The 12,744-nt window shown below is 40.4% G+C and overlaps 1 protein-coding gene across 2 annotated transcripts in view; it reads left to right on the top strand.

Annotated features, from left to right (window-relative positions):
• nlk2 (nemo-like kinase, type 2) overlaps positions 1-12,744 on the top strand; it is a 33,675-nt gene continuing 20,931 nt past the window's right edge. Inside the window, exons 1-6 of one of the 2 annotated variants that reach the window (XR_015851545.1) lie at positions 1-1,646; positions 3,997-4,126; positions 4,640-4,695; positions 10,389-10,495; positions 10,622-10,707; positions 11,781-11,990. Coding sequence is in view for 1 of the 2 variants with exons in the window: in XM_088345822.1 (XP_088201948.1) it covers positions 1,198-1,646; positions 3,997-4,126; positions 4,640-4,695; positions 10,389-10,495; positions 10,622-10,707; positions 11,781-11,990 (1,038 nt within the window). In the remaining variant the exon portion in view is untranslated. The remainder of the gene's footprint in view (positions 1,647-3,996; positions 4,127-4,639; positions 4,696-10,388; positions 10,496-10,621; positions 10,708-11,780; positions 11,991-12,744) is intronic. The other variant, XM_088345822.1, reaches the window with a different exon arrangement.

Raw genomic sequence — 12,744 nt, 5'->3', positions numbered from 1 at the left:
ATTATGACGCAACGTTCTCCTATTGGTCGGTCGCCCACCATAATCTCACTGACCAGTTACCGAGGTTCTGTTCACCATGTTGAATCAAATGTTCATTATTATTTCGCTGCGTGTTTAACAGCCTACGATGCAGCTGACAAGTGTTCATCGCGAGCCAAAACTGCAGTTTGGTGGCGCTTTTCTGATCCATCGATGACAGACAACATGACTCAGCAACACGTTCTCGAAAGAAAGGAGGGATTACTGTTTTGATTCGGAGACAGTAGCTAACACCGAGTTGTCAGGTTAAGTACTGCGGGTTTCTTCACTAACGACTTCCCCTTGAAGATTTGTATAGGATTTAAGTTTTTCCTGCACGATTCCTGATAAACTTTGTCGAGCCTGCCCGGACAACGAGTGTGTAGGGAAAGGACTGTGTGGAATTCTTTTCTGTTATTATTCAAATGAATGTTCGATGCCTCTTCGCTGTCAAAACCGTGGAAAGATTCGAAGGCGCCCAACTCTCTATTACTGCTTAATATGTGAATGAGGTGGGTCACCTGCATGGGCCTTTCTGGCTGCCTGCTGGAGTGGGGCCTGGGTGAGGATACACCAACCTCTTGTACCGAATTAGTGACGATAATTAGGGCCTGGAGATTACCACTGTTTACGGAGTAAACCCGCTTCAGAGGAGAGGAGCCACTTTCTTTTGGAATATTCGATGCAATTTTCAGGCAGGCTACGGCCAAGGTGGCGGGAACGGCAACAGTGCTGGACCAGAGCGTCTGGCGAACTTGTCTACTTGGAGATTGGAGTGTTTTTTCCGATGTGACAAGCGTCAAACCTCACTGTAAAGGAAACTGACTTCAATCAGCAGGGAGGGAGCTGCCAACATGATCATGAGGGACATCTAGGGCCTCCGCTTTATTTATTGAGGGGTGGGTGGGTTGTTTTCAGTTATTTCATTTAGTTTTCCATTACCACTACTACTTACGTAAGATTTTTGGCCTCGATAGAATAATTGTGTAATCATATTACCACTACCTGGCCTGATGGTGTAAGTAACTCAAATATTTGGGTCAAATCCTCGAATGATAAAACCTCTAGATTAAAAGACAGTTGAACGATTTAAAACCAACAGTACATGCTGTCTTTATGTTCCCAAGAAGTTTTTTAATCTTACAGTAGCCACTATTATTGCTTCATCTTGATCAGTGAATGACTGTTTGTGGTACAACAGCATCAGATGTAAGAAAAATGATGGCTGCATACAATAGTGGTTCCTCGGCCGTGGCTGCCCATCATTCTCATCACCACCACCACCAGCTGCAGCATCTTCCGCCTCCAAACATGCATCACCATCACCACGTGGGCCAGCATCACTTGCAGCATCCGGGCTCCGCCGCCGCTGTACACACCATCCAACAGCACACCTCCACTGCTTCCGCCACGGCTGCAGTGATGCTCAACCCTGGTCAGCAGCAACCTTACTTCCCCTCTCCAGCTCCTGGACAGGCCCCTGGGCCTGCAGCAGCTGTGGCTCCTGCCCAAGTTCAGGCTGCTGCAGTCAAAGCTCACCACCACCACCAGCAGCACACGTATAACCTGCAGCAGCTTGATATAGAGCCTGACAGGCCTATTGGCTATGGTGCGTTTGGGGTTGTTTGGTAGGTACACCTTAATATTAAAGTCACGTTATTTTTTGGGGGGGCTTTCTTTAGAGTAATGGTCAAGAACCTTTTTGGCTCAAAGAGCCATGAAACCAATATATAATATATATATATATATATATATATATATATATATATATATATATATATATATATATATATAATATTTTATTTCTGAGAACCCCATCATATGTTTAAAGACAACTGCCAAACGTGCTATCCGGACACAAAGGTTAATTCTTCAGCGCATTTTATTTCACTGTGTCACGTTTGAAGATTTTTTTTTTAATAAAAAAAACCTATGCAATAATGATGCCAGAGCCTGTGTCCCATATCAACAATTATACATACCTATCCACCTCAGCCAATCACTCCCTTTATTATTATTCCCCTTAGTAGCGATAATAAATCTTACAAACATAACACAGCACCTATTTACTCACAGCAAGACAGACTAAGTTGAATCAAAACAAAGATATTTTTTTTCAAACAAGTTTATTCCATTTACCAAATGAACAACACAAACTATGTATCCAATTTAAATTGAATTGTCTTTATTGTCATTGATGTCCATGTTGTGAAACATTGTATGCAACGAGATTAGACACTTGAGGGTAAACATGTCATAAAGACTTTAAAGACAACTAATGGCACTTAAGGGTTAACATGTAATAAAGACTTTTAAAAGAACTATAAGATCAAAGACTGTCAGGATAAATAGGCAAACATAAGTAGTGCCTAGAAACTGGCTTTATTAAGTTATAATAATAATGCAATGAAAGAATAGTGCCTTATAACAATAGTGCAACAAAGCCTTTCGCAGCGCCCCAAAAAATCCTGGTGTTGCTTATTATACCTTGCATTAGCTGGGCTATTAGTATATTAAAAATGATCAAAAAACACTCAAAGTACTGGGAAAACGTGTAAGTTGACAGCTATAATTAAACCACACCAAATTAGTCTCCCTCCCGTATTTACTTAAGATCTTTGAGTCTCATTTTGACTTGCCTTTTTTTCTTAAATGGTTTCAAAACACTATGCAGGTAGAGTTATTTTGTAAAATGTCACAAAATATTCAAAACAAGAAGGATACGGATTAATTTAGGGGAGTGCGCTCTGTGCAAAGATCCGTCCAACCCTACCGTACCCGATTAAATCTGAATATTAGGCTGGCATTTTCCCGGGTTTACAGTTTCAGTGTGGGATTTATTCATAAAGTCTCTGAACCGTGAACATACATTGTTTAATGAGCTTCAATTTAAAAGATTTGTTAGAGTCAATCAGAATTCTGTGGGATGTGTCCTGTGAGAAACTATTCTGGACCCAATGAGTAACTATCTGCCTCAGCTCAGTTTACGCAGACATTAAAAAGTCACGGAAGATAATTTCATGGCTATTATTTTATCTCTGAGCCAGATATACTCATGAAAAGAGCAATACCTGACTCGAGAGTCATACCTTCTAGACCCCTGCTATGGAGGTTTATTATATTCGTAGCCAAGCAAACATTTAGACATACAGTGGGACCTCGGTTATCGCGGTTAATGGGGACCAAAACCACCCGCGATAAGTGAAAATCCGCGAAGTATGGGCGCACCTTAAAAAAAAAAAATATATATATATATATATGTGTGTGTATATATATATCTTTTTTTATTTTATTATTTTATTCTATTATGATTATTTTTCAGACCTGCAAAGCTCTGAACCCGCGAACGTGGAACCACAAAGAAGCGACGCCCCTAAAAAAATGCTTTTTTAAAATTTATTTATTTTTTTAAATTATTTTATTCTATTAATATTATTTTTTAGACCTGCGAAGCTCTGAACCCGCAAACATGGAACCACGAAGTAGCGACGCCCTTTCAAAAATACTTAATTTTTTTTTTAATTTAAATTTTTAAATTTTATTCTATTATTATTTTTTAGACCTGTGAAGCTCTGAACCCGCGAACATGGAACCACGAAGTAGCGACGCCCCTTCAAAAATGCTTTTAAAAAAAAAAAAAATTATTTTTAATTATTTTATTTTGAATATATGAAGTACTTTCCGGTACATTCTGGTAGACTTTGGTGCCACCTGGTAACTAATTGATCAAGTCAAGTCATGTTTATTTGTATAGCCCTTAATCACAAAGAGTCTCAAAGGGATGCACAGACCACAGATAGTTGCAAACCACAGAATAACATCCGTATTGGACTAGATAGGGTTTGTGTTGTATTTTATAACTGTCTATTTGTACTCTTCAAATTGTTTTACTGCTTAATCAGTTCTTAAATCCATTTGTGTTTACCCTTATTAACTCTTAACTTTACTGTAACTCTTTAACTTTATTCCTCTCCCCAGGTCAGTCACAGATCCTAGGGATGGAAAGCGGGTTGCCCTCAAAAAGATGCCCAATGTCTTCCAAAATCTTGTTTCTTGCAAGAGGGTTTTTAGAGAACTGAAGATGTTATGTTTCTTTAAACATGAAAACGTAAGTAAACATGAAAACGTAAGTACCATCATATTTAATATAAGAAAACAACATCAAACTTTACACAAAAAGCCATGTGACTAAGCCTTTACTGACTGCAAGAATGTGTGATGTAGGACAGTGCTTTGGACAATTTACTAGGAAATTTAAAATTCGATTTTTTTAAATTTTTTCCTCTGGAATTCTTTTTTTTTTTTTTCTTTTTTTTTTTTCTTAATCCTTCATTTAGGTAAATTTGCAATTCCTGTGCTTGCACATTTTGAATTGATCATGGAGTAACCAAATCGGTAATTATATAGCGGACATATCTTTGTGAATTAATGGGTTTTATAAAGCCACTTGATATGACAATGTTTTTTTTTTAAATGGCAAAAATGTTTGTAATCTTTAAATACCGATGAAGAGTAAACATAAAAAATGGGGGAGGGTTAGTTGGTATCCAGATTATCCAAGTATGGTGTTATAGAACAGTGTTGTTTTTGTGGTCCTCACTAAATCTTGATTCTCTCTCAGGTGCTCTCTGCTCTTGACATTCTGCAACCGCCACACATCGACTACTTCGAAGAAATGTATCCTTTGCAGTTTACTTAATCATTTGGCCTAATTATAAGTCATCACAATTTTAATGTCCCCATTTTTTGAAAATGCCAATTTTATAGAAAAAGTCACACTCGAGATATTTTGACCATATTATTTCCATCCCTTTGAGGTGTTATACCTTTGTAATTTTATTTTTTATTTTTACTACCAACCTCTCAAAATGTTCAGGCAGACCTTAGCTACGCGTACATATATGCTTTTTTTTTGTTTTTTTGGGGGGATGCCCTATTTGGACAGTAACCAGCTGTGCTACGATAAAAACAATGCTAACTATGCGATATGTATTTAAAAAGATTAGAATATTTCATGCCCTGGGATTGGCTGGCAACCAGTTCAGGGTGTCCCCTGCCCACTGCCTGATGATTGCTTGGATGGGCTCCAGCCCCCCAGCGACCCTACTGAGGATAAGCGGTGTAGCTAATAAGATGAGATGAGAATATTTCACGGGGCACAATTTGAATAGGTCAATAATTCATAACAGCAGATTTTTTTGATGGTCCCAATTTTTTTATAATCACAATTTTATTTCCAAAATCACACGGTGTTTTTACTTCGTAATTTCTGATTATTATTTTATTTTTATAGCAACTCAATGTTTACAGAGACCATTGCTAACAAGCCAACGAAACAAAATAAAAAAAAACATCACATGACAAGACAGCTTTGAGAGAAAACTTTGATAAACCTTGCAAAACTTGTGCTCACTTGGCTGAGGTGATCAACGGCGCTCTTTATTTTCTTGTAGTTAATAATCATTTTTGGCTTCGGGTGCTGTCTATTCTCCACTCCTGGTTGCTGGTACTCTGAACTAAATACATGTGAAGCAGCCACGTTGTACAGCGCCCAGATTTTTAAGCCATATTTGGCCGGCTTGGCGGGCAATCTACTGAATGAACAGCGGCCCCGAAACGAGATGAGCCGCTCATCCACACATCATATCCCTGCCAGGAGTGTACATCTTGCAAAAAAGTTCGTCTCACATGGGCAACATCTGCGCGATTAGCAACATTTTTGTAAGGAAACGATGCTGCGGCCGGTCAAAGTGCAGCTCGAGGTTTATGTGCACAAATCGCTAGTGAGACATTGTCTTGGTAAATCCTGGACTCCCCATTTGTTTGTCCCACAAACAGTAGCCTTGTGTTTTTGGAGGAACTTGGTAAGAATTTTTCATCCAAACTGTCGGTGGTGAGGAAGGAAGAGTCTTCTGATAAGGAAGATGTTCTCACAATAGCGTCCTACCCTGAGCCAAGTAAAAAAGAATAAAAAGTAAAGTGAGAAGGTGTGGTTCTCATTGCACTGCTTGTTGTGCTCTTGACGAAGGGATTTCATGCACTCTCAACCTGCAACGATCGATCTTTGCTCCGTTGCCAAGTTTTCATAACCAACCTTTACTAGTCTATTGCATATGTGTCTGGCATAACCATTGTAACATGACACGGTAGGCTGTAGCTAACCTTTCTTCATTGCTGATTGGCTATAACTGCATGAAACTTAGTTTGATTTATTCCTCGCTACATCTTCCGTGGGCAGAGGTCCTAGTTTCCAATGTGACAGTTGCATTGCCCGCCAGGGAACCGCATCTGCCCGTGTAAACCGCTCTGACTTTGATGAGTTGCGATTAAGAACCTTGTTATCATTCGGTGGTACCGGAGCAGTGTCATTAAAACTATAATAAGCAAAAAAATATTGGAGATTTTCTTTCTCTGCGGCCGTTTACTGGTCTGCAACCCGGCAGTTGGGGACCACTACTCTAGGAGCTTAAGATTGGATTACCTTCAGCATCTTTGCACCTGAATGATGATGGTATGGTCTGATAATGCAGAAAGGTCGCTTTGTCTCCTCCCCGACATCCATCCATCCATCCATTATCTGCACCGCTTATCCTCAGTAGGGTCGCGGGGGGGCCTGAGCCCATCCCAGCTGGCTTCCGGCAGCGGGCAGGGGACACCCTGAACTGGTTGCCAGCAAATCGCAGAGCACGTAGAGACAACTCACTCGCTCATTCACACCTAGGGATAATTTCGACTGGCCAATTCACCTGAAATGCATGTTTTTGGGAATGTGGGAGGAAACCGGAGTGCCCGAAGGAAACCCACGAAAGCACGGGGAGAACATTCAAACTCCACACAGGGGGTACGATCTCATGACCTCAGAACTGTGCCGCACACAAGCTAACCACTGCGCCATCGTGCTGCCGCCTCTCCGACATGTAAAGAGAAAAAATATTTGTGCTTTCAAGTTTAAAAATGTATCCGTGACCAAAGACTTATTTTCGATAGTTGAGGCATGTATACCAGACTTGACAGCAAAAAAAACTTTCAGTCCAATTCATTATGAATGATGCAAAATGCAGCACTTTAATTAGTGATACACGTTGGAATTCTAATAGAATAGAATACGCCTTTATTGTCATTGTTACAACATGGGATATGCTGTGACAACGAAATTGGACGACTCCAGGTCCACATTTACAGTGAGGATAAGGAAACAAAGAGATAAAGGAACAAAGAACTAACTGTTCTAAAGAAAAAACTTCTGATCCTAGTAGGATTAGATAGATAGATAGATAGATAGATAGATACTTTATTCATCCCCGAAGGGAAATTCACTTTTCCAGCAGCATCCCTAAGCTGAGAACAATCGAAAATAACTGAGAACAATCGAAAATAACACGGGAGCTGCTGGAGTGGCTGCCATTCGTGACGGCGCCGGAGAAACGATTCAATTTGAATCATGTACAAACAAACAAACAATTGAATCATGTATTATCATTGTTAACATGCACTTGTTTGAAGACCTACAAAACAAAAAAATCAAATCAGGATATTTCAAACACCTATGGGAAGTAAAATCACAAACATAATCTGTGAAAGATATGCAATACAGTGCTCAGGCTGCCACCTGAGTTGGACACCCTGATTGACAGAACACATTGCTCACTACAACCTCAATCTAGGGATTCCAGAATGATCACTGTGAGACTTTTGGATGTAAGGTATAAATAAGCACTCATAGAGCAATCACGGAGCCAGAAGCAAATTATTTATCTACTACCCTGGTCATATCCCTTGAGAGGGGTGACCGACAAACACATACACAAAAACAAAGAAAGGAAAAAAGGCAAAAGTAGCCATAAAACACAAAAAAATGACCATGGCCAACTCAAAAGCCCAAACACCCAAACAAGTTAAGCACCTCGGCACCTAAGTTGGTTATGCTTTTGTCCCTTCAGATGAAACGGGACACAAAGCGGCCATGTCACTCGGATCAGGGTGACACAACACACACCTGTTCAACAGCAGGGCCCGACAGCTTTCACTGGTTTACCCCTGCCGCATCATACAGGTTCCCTGCCCATCACTTAGAATGCATCCAAACATCCCACTATCGTTTCACAACACCTCTCAACTCATTCCTATCACCAGCAAGAGCTCTAGCTTCCACTACATTTTTAACCTCTTTCCTCCAGTGCACTCATAACACCATCCATCCACGTCAATCGCGCCCTACCTGTCTCGTTCCATTTAGATAGACAGATAGATAGATAGATAGATACTTTATTCCTCCCCGAAGGGAAATTCACCTTTCTTTACTTCTGCTCTCTTCACAATCGCTCCTCATCCATTCTCTCCATGTGTCCAAACAAACCGAGTACTCTCTTATCCACACGCTTGCTCAGTTCCACTACTACTCCAGTTCTGTCTCTCACAATTACATTTCTCAATCTATCTAATCTTGTCTCTCCTAACATACTCCTCAAGCACTTCATCTCAAAAACATTTAATTTCCTTCTCAAATCTGCATTCAGGCTCCAAGTCTGCACCATACAACACAGTCGGACCAATCACACTCATACAGTCCTCTCTTAACATCCATACTCATACTCTTGTTACTCGTCACTCTTCTCAGAGCACCCAAAACCTTGCTTCCTTGAATCACTCTGTGCAATACCTCGCACTACAGTCCACTAACTGCAGCCACATCACAACCCAAGTATCTAAAGCTTTCAACTTTTTCCAGCACCTGTCCATTCAACCTTAATTCCAACGCAATGCCCACTTCACCACATGAACACTTCATCACCTTACTCTTGCCAACATTCACACATAACTATCACACACTCTTCCAAACTCCATTACCAACCTTCTCAATGTTTCCTCAGAATCAGCCACAAGTGCTGTATCATCTGCAAACAACTGACTTACCTGCCACACCGTTCCACTGTTATCCATCATCTACACCTCTGCCAAAATAGTATATATAGTATAACAAATACAAACTGTGCGCCATCAGAACATCACCCGTGTTGAGAAGTATTTTCCTTTTTGGCAGTGTCATTAGCACATGAGAACAGAAAATCCAAAGATTAACAGAGTCCAAATAGAGAACAAAAGAGCTGAGTCAGCAAAACCAAACGTGCTAAGTCAACCTTTTGGGGGGACAGTTTTTTTACATATACTGTAGGTCAATCCTTTTAACTGCAAGACATTGTGCTGACATCATAAGTTGATCTGGCTTGGAAGAAGAGAATGTCTATCTGGAATAACTGCTGAGTCAGCAAAACCAGAAGTGCTCAGTTGACCTTTTGGCGGGCCAATTTTCACATATAGGTCAACCCCTCTACCTGCATGAAATTCTATTGAAATTGAATGTTGTTCTGACCTAAAACTGGGAATGTTTTTCTGGAATAACTGCCGAGTCAGCAAAACCAAAAGTGCTAAGTCTATTTTGGGACATTACCGCTAGAGTGACTTACATGAATGCTTGTGAAAGATTGTGATTCAGGCTTCAGAGAATAGAATGCCTTTCTGGAAAAGCTGCGATTAAGCAATACCAAAAAATGCCAGGACAGCTTTTTTCACATTTGGGGTAATCTACACGGCAGCACGGTGGAGCAGTGGTTAGCGCGTGTGCGGCACAGTTCCGAGGTAGTGAGATCAAACCTCCTGTGTGGAGTTTGCATGTTCTCCCCGTGCTTGCGTGGGTTTCCTCCGGTGAGCACTCCGGTTTCCTCCCACATTCCAAAAACATGCATGTCAGGTTAATTGTCAGGCCAAATTTTCCCTAGGTGTGAATGAGCAAGCGAATTGTCTGTCCCTGTGTGCCCTGCGATTGGCTGGCAACCAGTTCAGGGTGACCGCTGCCCACTGCCCGAAGGTAGCTGGGATGGGCTCCAGCACCCCCGCGACCCTACTAAGGATAAGCGGTGCAGATAATGGATGGATGGGGTAATCTACCAGACTGCCTGTGAATGATGGTGTGGATATTCAATGTTTTTCTGGCCTGGGAGAGTGGAATGTCTTTCTGGAGTCAACAAAACAAAGTCCTAAGTCAGTTTTAGACATTTTTCACATCTAGGGTAACCTAACTGACTGTCTGTAAAAATGGTGGTCATTCAAGCCCTTTCCCTTGTTCTTGGATTGACAGACACACAAACAGATAAACAAAAGGACATACAGTTGTAACTGTAGATCCCCTACAAAACCATCATCACCACTTTGCTCGCAGTTATAATTATTTTACACTTACATTTGACCTCTTCGAGCATGAGTGGTAAAAGAATGAATTAAATTTTTTTCTGGGTAATAAAGGTGTCTTTAATTCTTCTATTTATGCTCTTGCCTGTGTTTAACCTTTTCTCCTTAACTTTGTTATCTGCCAGATATGTAGTGACTGAACTGATGCAAAGTGACCTACATAAGATCATTGTGTCACCACAGCCACTGAGCTCAGACCATGCCAAAGTTTTTCTCTATCAGATTCTACGCGGTAGGATGTTTGGATCAAATATGTTTGGTGTTTATAAAAATAAGTCATCCAGACACACAATGTGTTTCATAGGTGCTTCTGAGTAATGCACTACAGCGTTCAATTCTTGTTCTCAATTATCACCAGGGCTAAAGTACCTTCATTCTGCTGGCATTCTTCACCGAGACATTAAACCTGGCAACCTCTTAGTCAACAGCAACTGTGTACTAAAGGTGCGTTTGGCATATGACCCAAATAAAAAAGACAAGTCTGCTTCTTTTTCGTCTTTCAAATCATTTGTTTTCATTTTCATTATTTTTTTGTCTTTGTAGAGTATTGTCGATAAAACTTTACACAAAAAGATGGACTTAAAATACATAGCCGTTAGACTGCTTTCAATGATTACCTTTTAGTATGTTAGTGTTTTTTTTTTAAAGTCTGTTTTAATATTGTGGGTAATTGATTTAAATGTGTTCAAATGAGTAACACAAGTTCAAGTGTCTATAAATGTACTTTAGACATATATATATTTTAAAATTCCTTCTATTAAGTTAATGATAAACTGGTATTATTTTCAAGTTATTGTTTATTCTGCAGCTAAACCAGAAAATACAAGCCTCTATTTGACATGAAAGATAAGTAAGCTTGGCTGAATTTGCCAGAAAATGAAGAAATTAGGGGGCAAAGGGCACCTAGCTGTGCACACGCACAAGACATAAATGCTGTCTTTTGTTAAAAAAATGAAGTTAAACAAGACTGTACAAAGAAGAACAAGGATGGGTGGATAATAAAGTTAAAGTCAGCAAAAGAGAAGCTCCGACTGACCTGGCCCGAAATTCTGATCGGGCTTTAGATCTTACCTGTAGACTAAAGTTGCAGAGAAAACATTTTCCCGCTAACCTTTCGCTATTAAATTGATACAAGTTTAACAGCAAATGGCTCGATCGCTTTGGTGGACTATTGCCCCTTAGCCAATCATAGTTTGTGGAACCAATTACATTTCTCAATGCCAACTCGGAATCTGTTTCGTTAAACCAAGGGCTTTCATGAAGACCAGTGATTCTTGGCATAGTAATGATTCCATAATGATGTTTAGTAATCACTGAACGGTAAATTCAGCAATTTTGAAAAGAAATCACATTTTTAAAAAAACTTAACGCTGAGCAAATATTATATTATATATTTTTAATTTTATGTTTCCATTATTTCAGGCGAGGCAAAGTAGTCACATTTCAGTTATCACAATGTTAAAATGCTTACAGTCGCAATGTTTTTGAGTTAATAAAAACTATAAATTCAATTCCAGATCTGCGATTTTGGCCTGGCCCGAGTAGAGGAAACTGATGAGTCGCGTCACATGACTCAGGAAGTGGTGACACAATACTACCGTGCGCCAGAGATATTAATGGGGAGCCGTCATTACTCCAACTCCATTGATATATGGTCTGTGGGCTGCATCTTTGCTGAACTGCTGGGCCGAAGAATTCTTTTTCAGGCCCAGAGTCCCATCCAGCAGGTAAATAACAGGAATACACCTGTTTGAGTTGAGTTCATCATGCGTACAGAGTTGCGTCGCTCAATTTGTAAAATCCCTTAGATCAATAATGTGAATTTTAGTGAGAATTATCTCATAAGAAGCATGATACAGGAAATGTAAAGAGTTCAAACCAGTGGACAACTAGGATAGTTTTCACCAACACATTTTCACATCAGATTGAAGAAGCTGTCCTATTCTCATGAATATAAAGGGATAGAGCCTCTGGAGAAGTAGACCAAGGTGGTGGTTCTCTTTTTGCTGATAATATTTTCAACTACAGAGCACGAGAGATTCAACAAAATGTACAGCGAGAGTAAGAAGTATTTGATCCCACGCTGATTTTTTTTGGTTTGCCCACTAATAAAGTCATGATGATTCTATTCTCTTAATCATGGATGTACAGTATTTGGCAGCACGGCGGCGCAGTGGTTAACGCGTGTGCGGCACAGTGAGGTCGTGGGAACTTCCTAAGTGGGTTCAAATCCAGTTCCCGGCCTTGCTGTGCGGAGTTTGTATGTTCTACCCGTGCTTGCGTGGGTTTCCTCCGGGCTCTCCGGTTTCCTCCTACATTCCAAAAAAAACATGCATTTCAGATGAATTGGCCGGTCCAAATTGTCCCTAGGTGTGACTGAGCGAGTGAGTTGTCTGTCCCCGTGTGCCCTGCGATTGGCTGGCAACCAGTCCAGGGTGTCCCCTGCCCACTGCCCGATGATTGCTGGGATGGGCTATTTCA

The sequence above is a fragment of the Urocampus carinirostris genome, chromosome 10 (genome assembly GCF_059441175.1).
Source record: "Urocampus carinirostris isolate Australia breed hairy pipefish chromosome 10, RoL_Ucar_1.0, whole genome shotgun sequence".
Classification (NCBI taxonomy): Eukaryota; Metazoa; Chordata; class Actinopteri; order Syngnathiformes; family Syngnathidae; genus Urocampus; species Urocampus carinirostris.
Note: the sequence above shows the minus strand (reverse complement) of the source record. Positions and strands in the feature narration are given on the sequence as shown.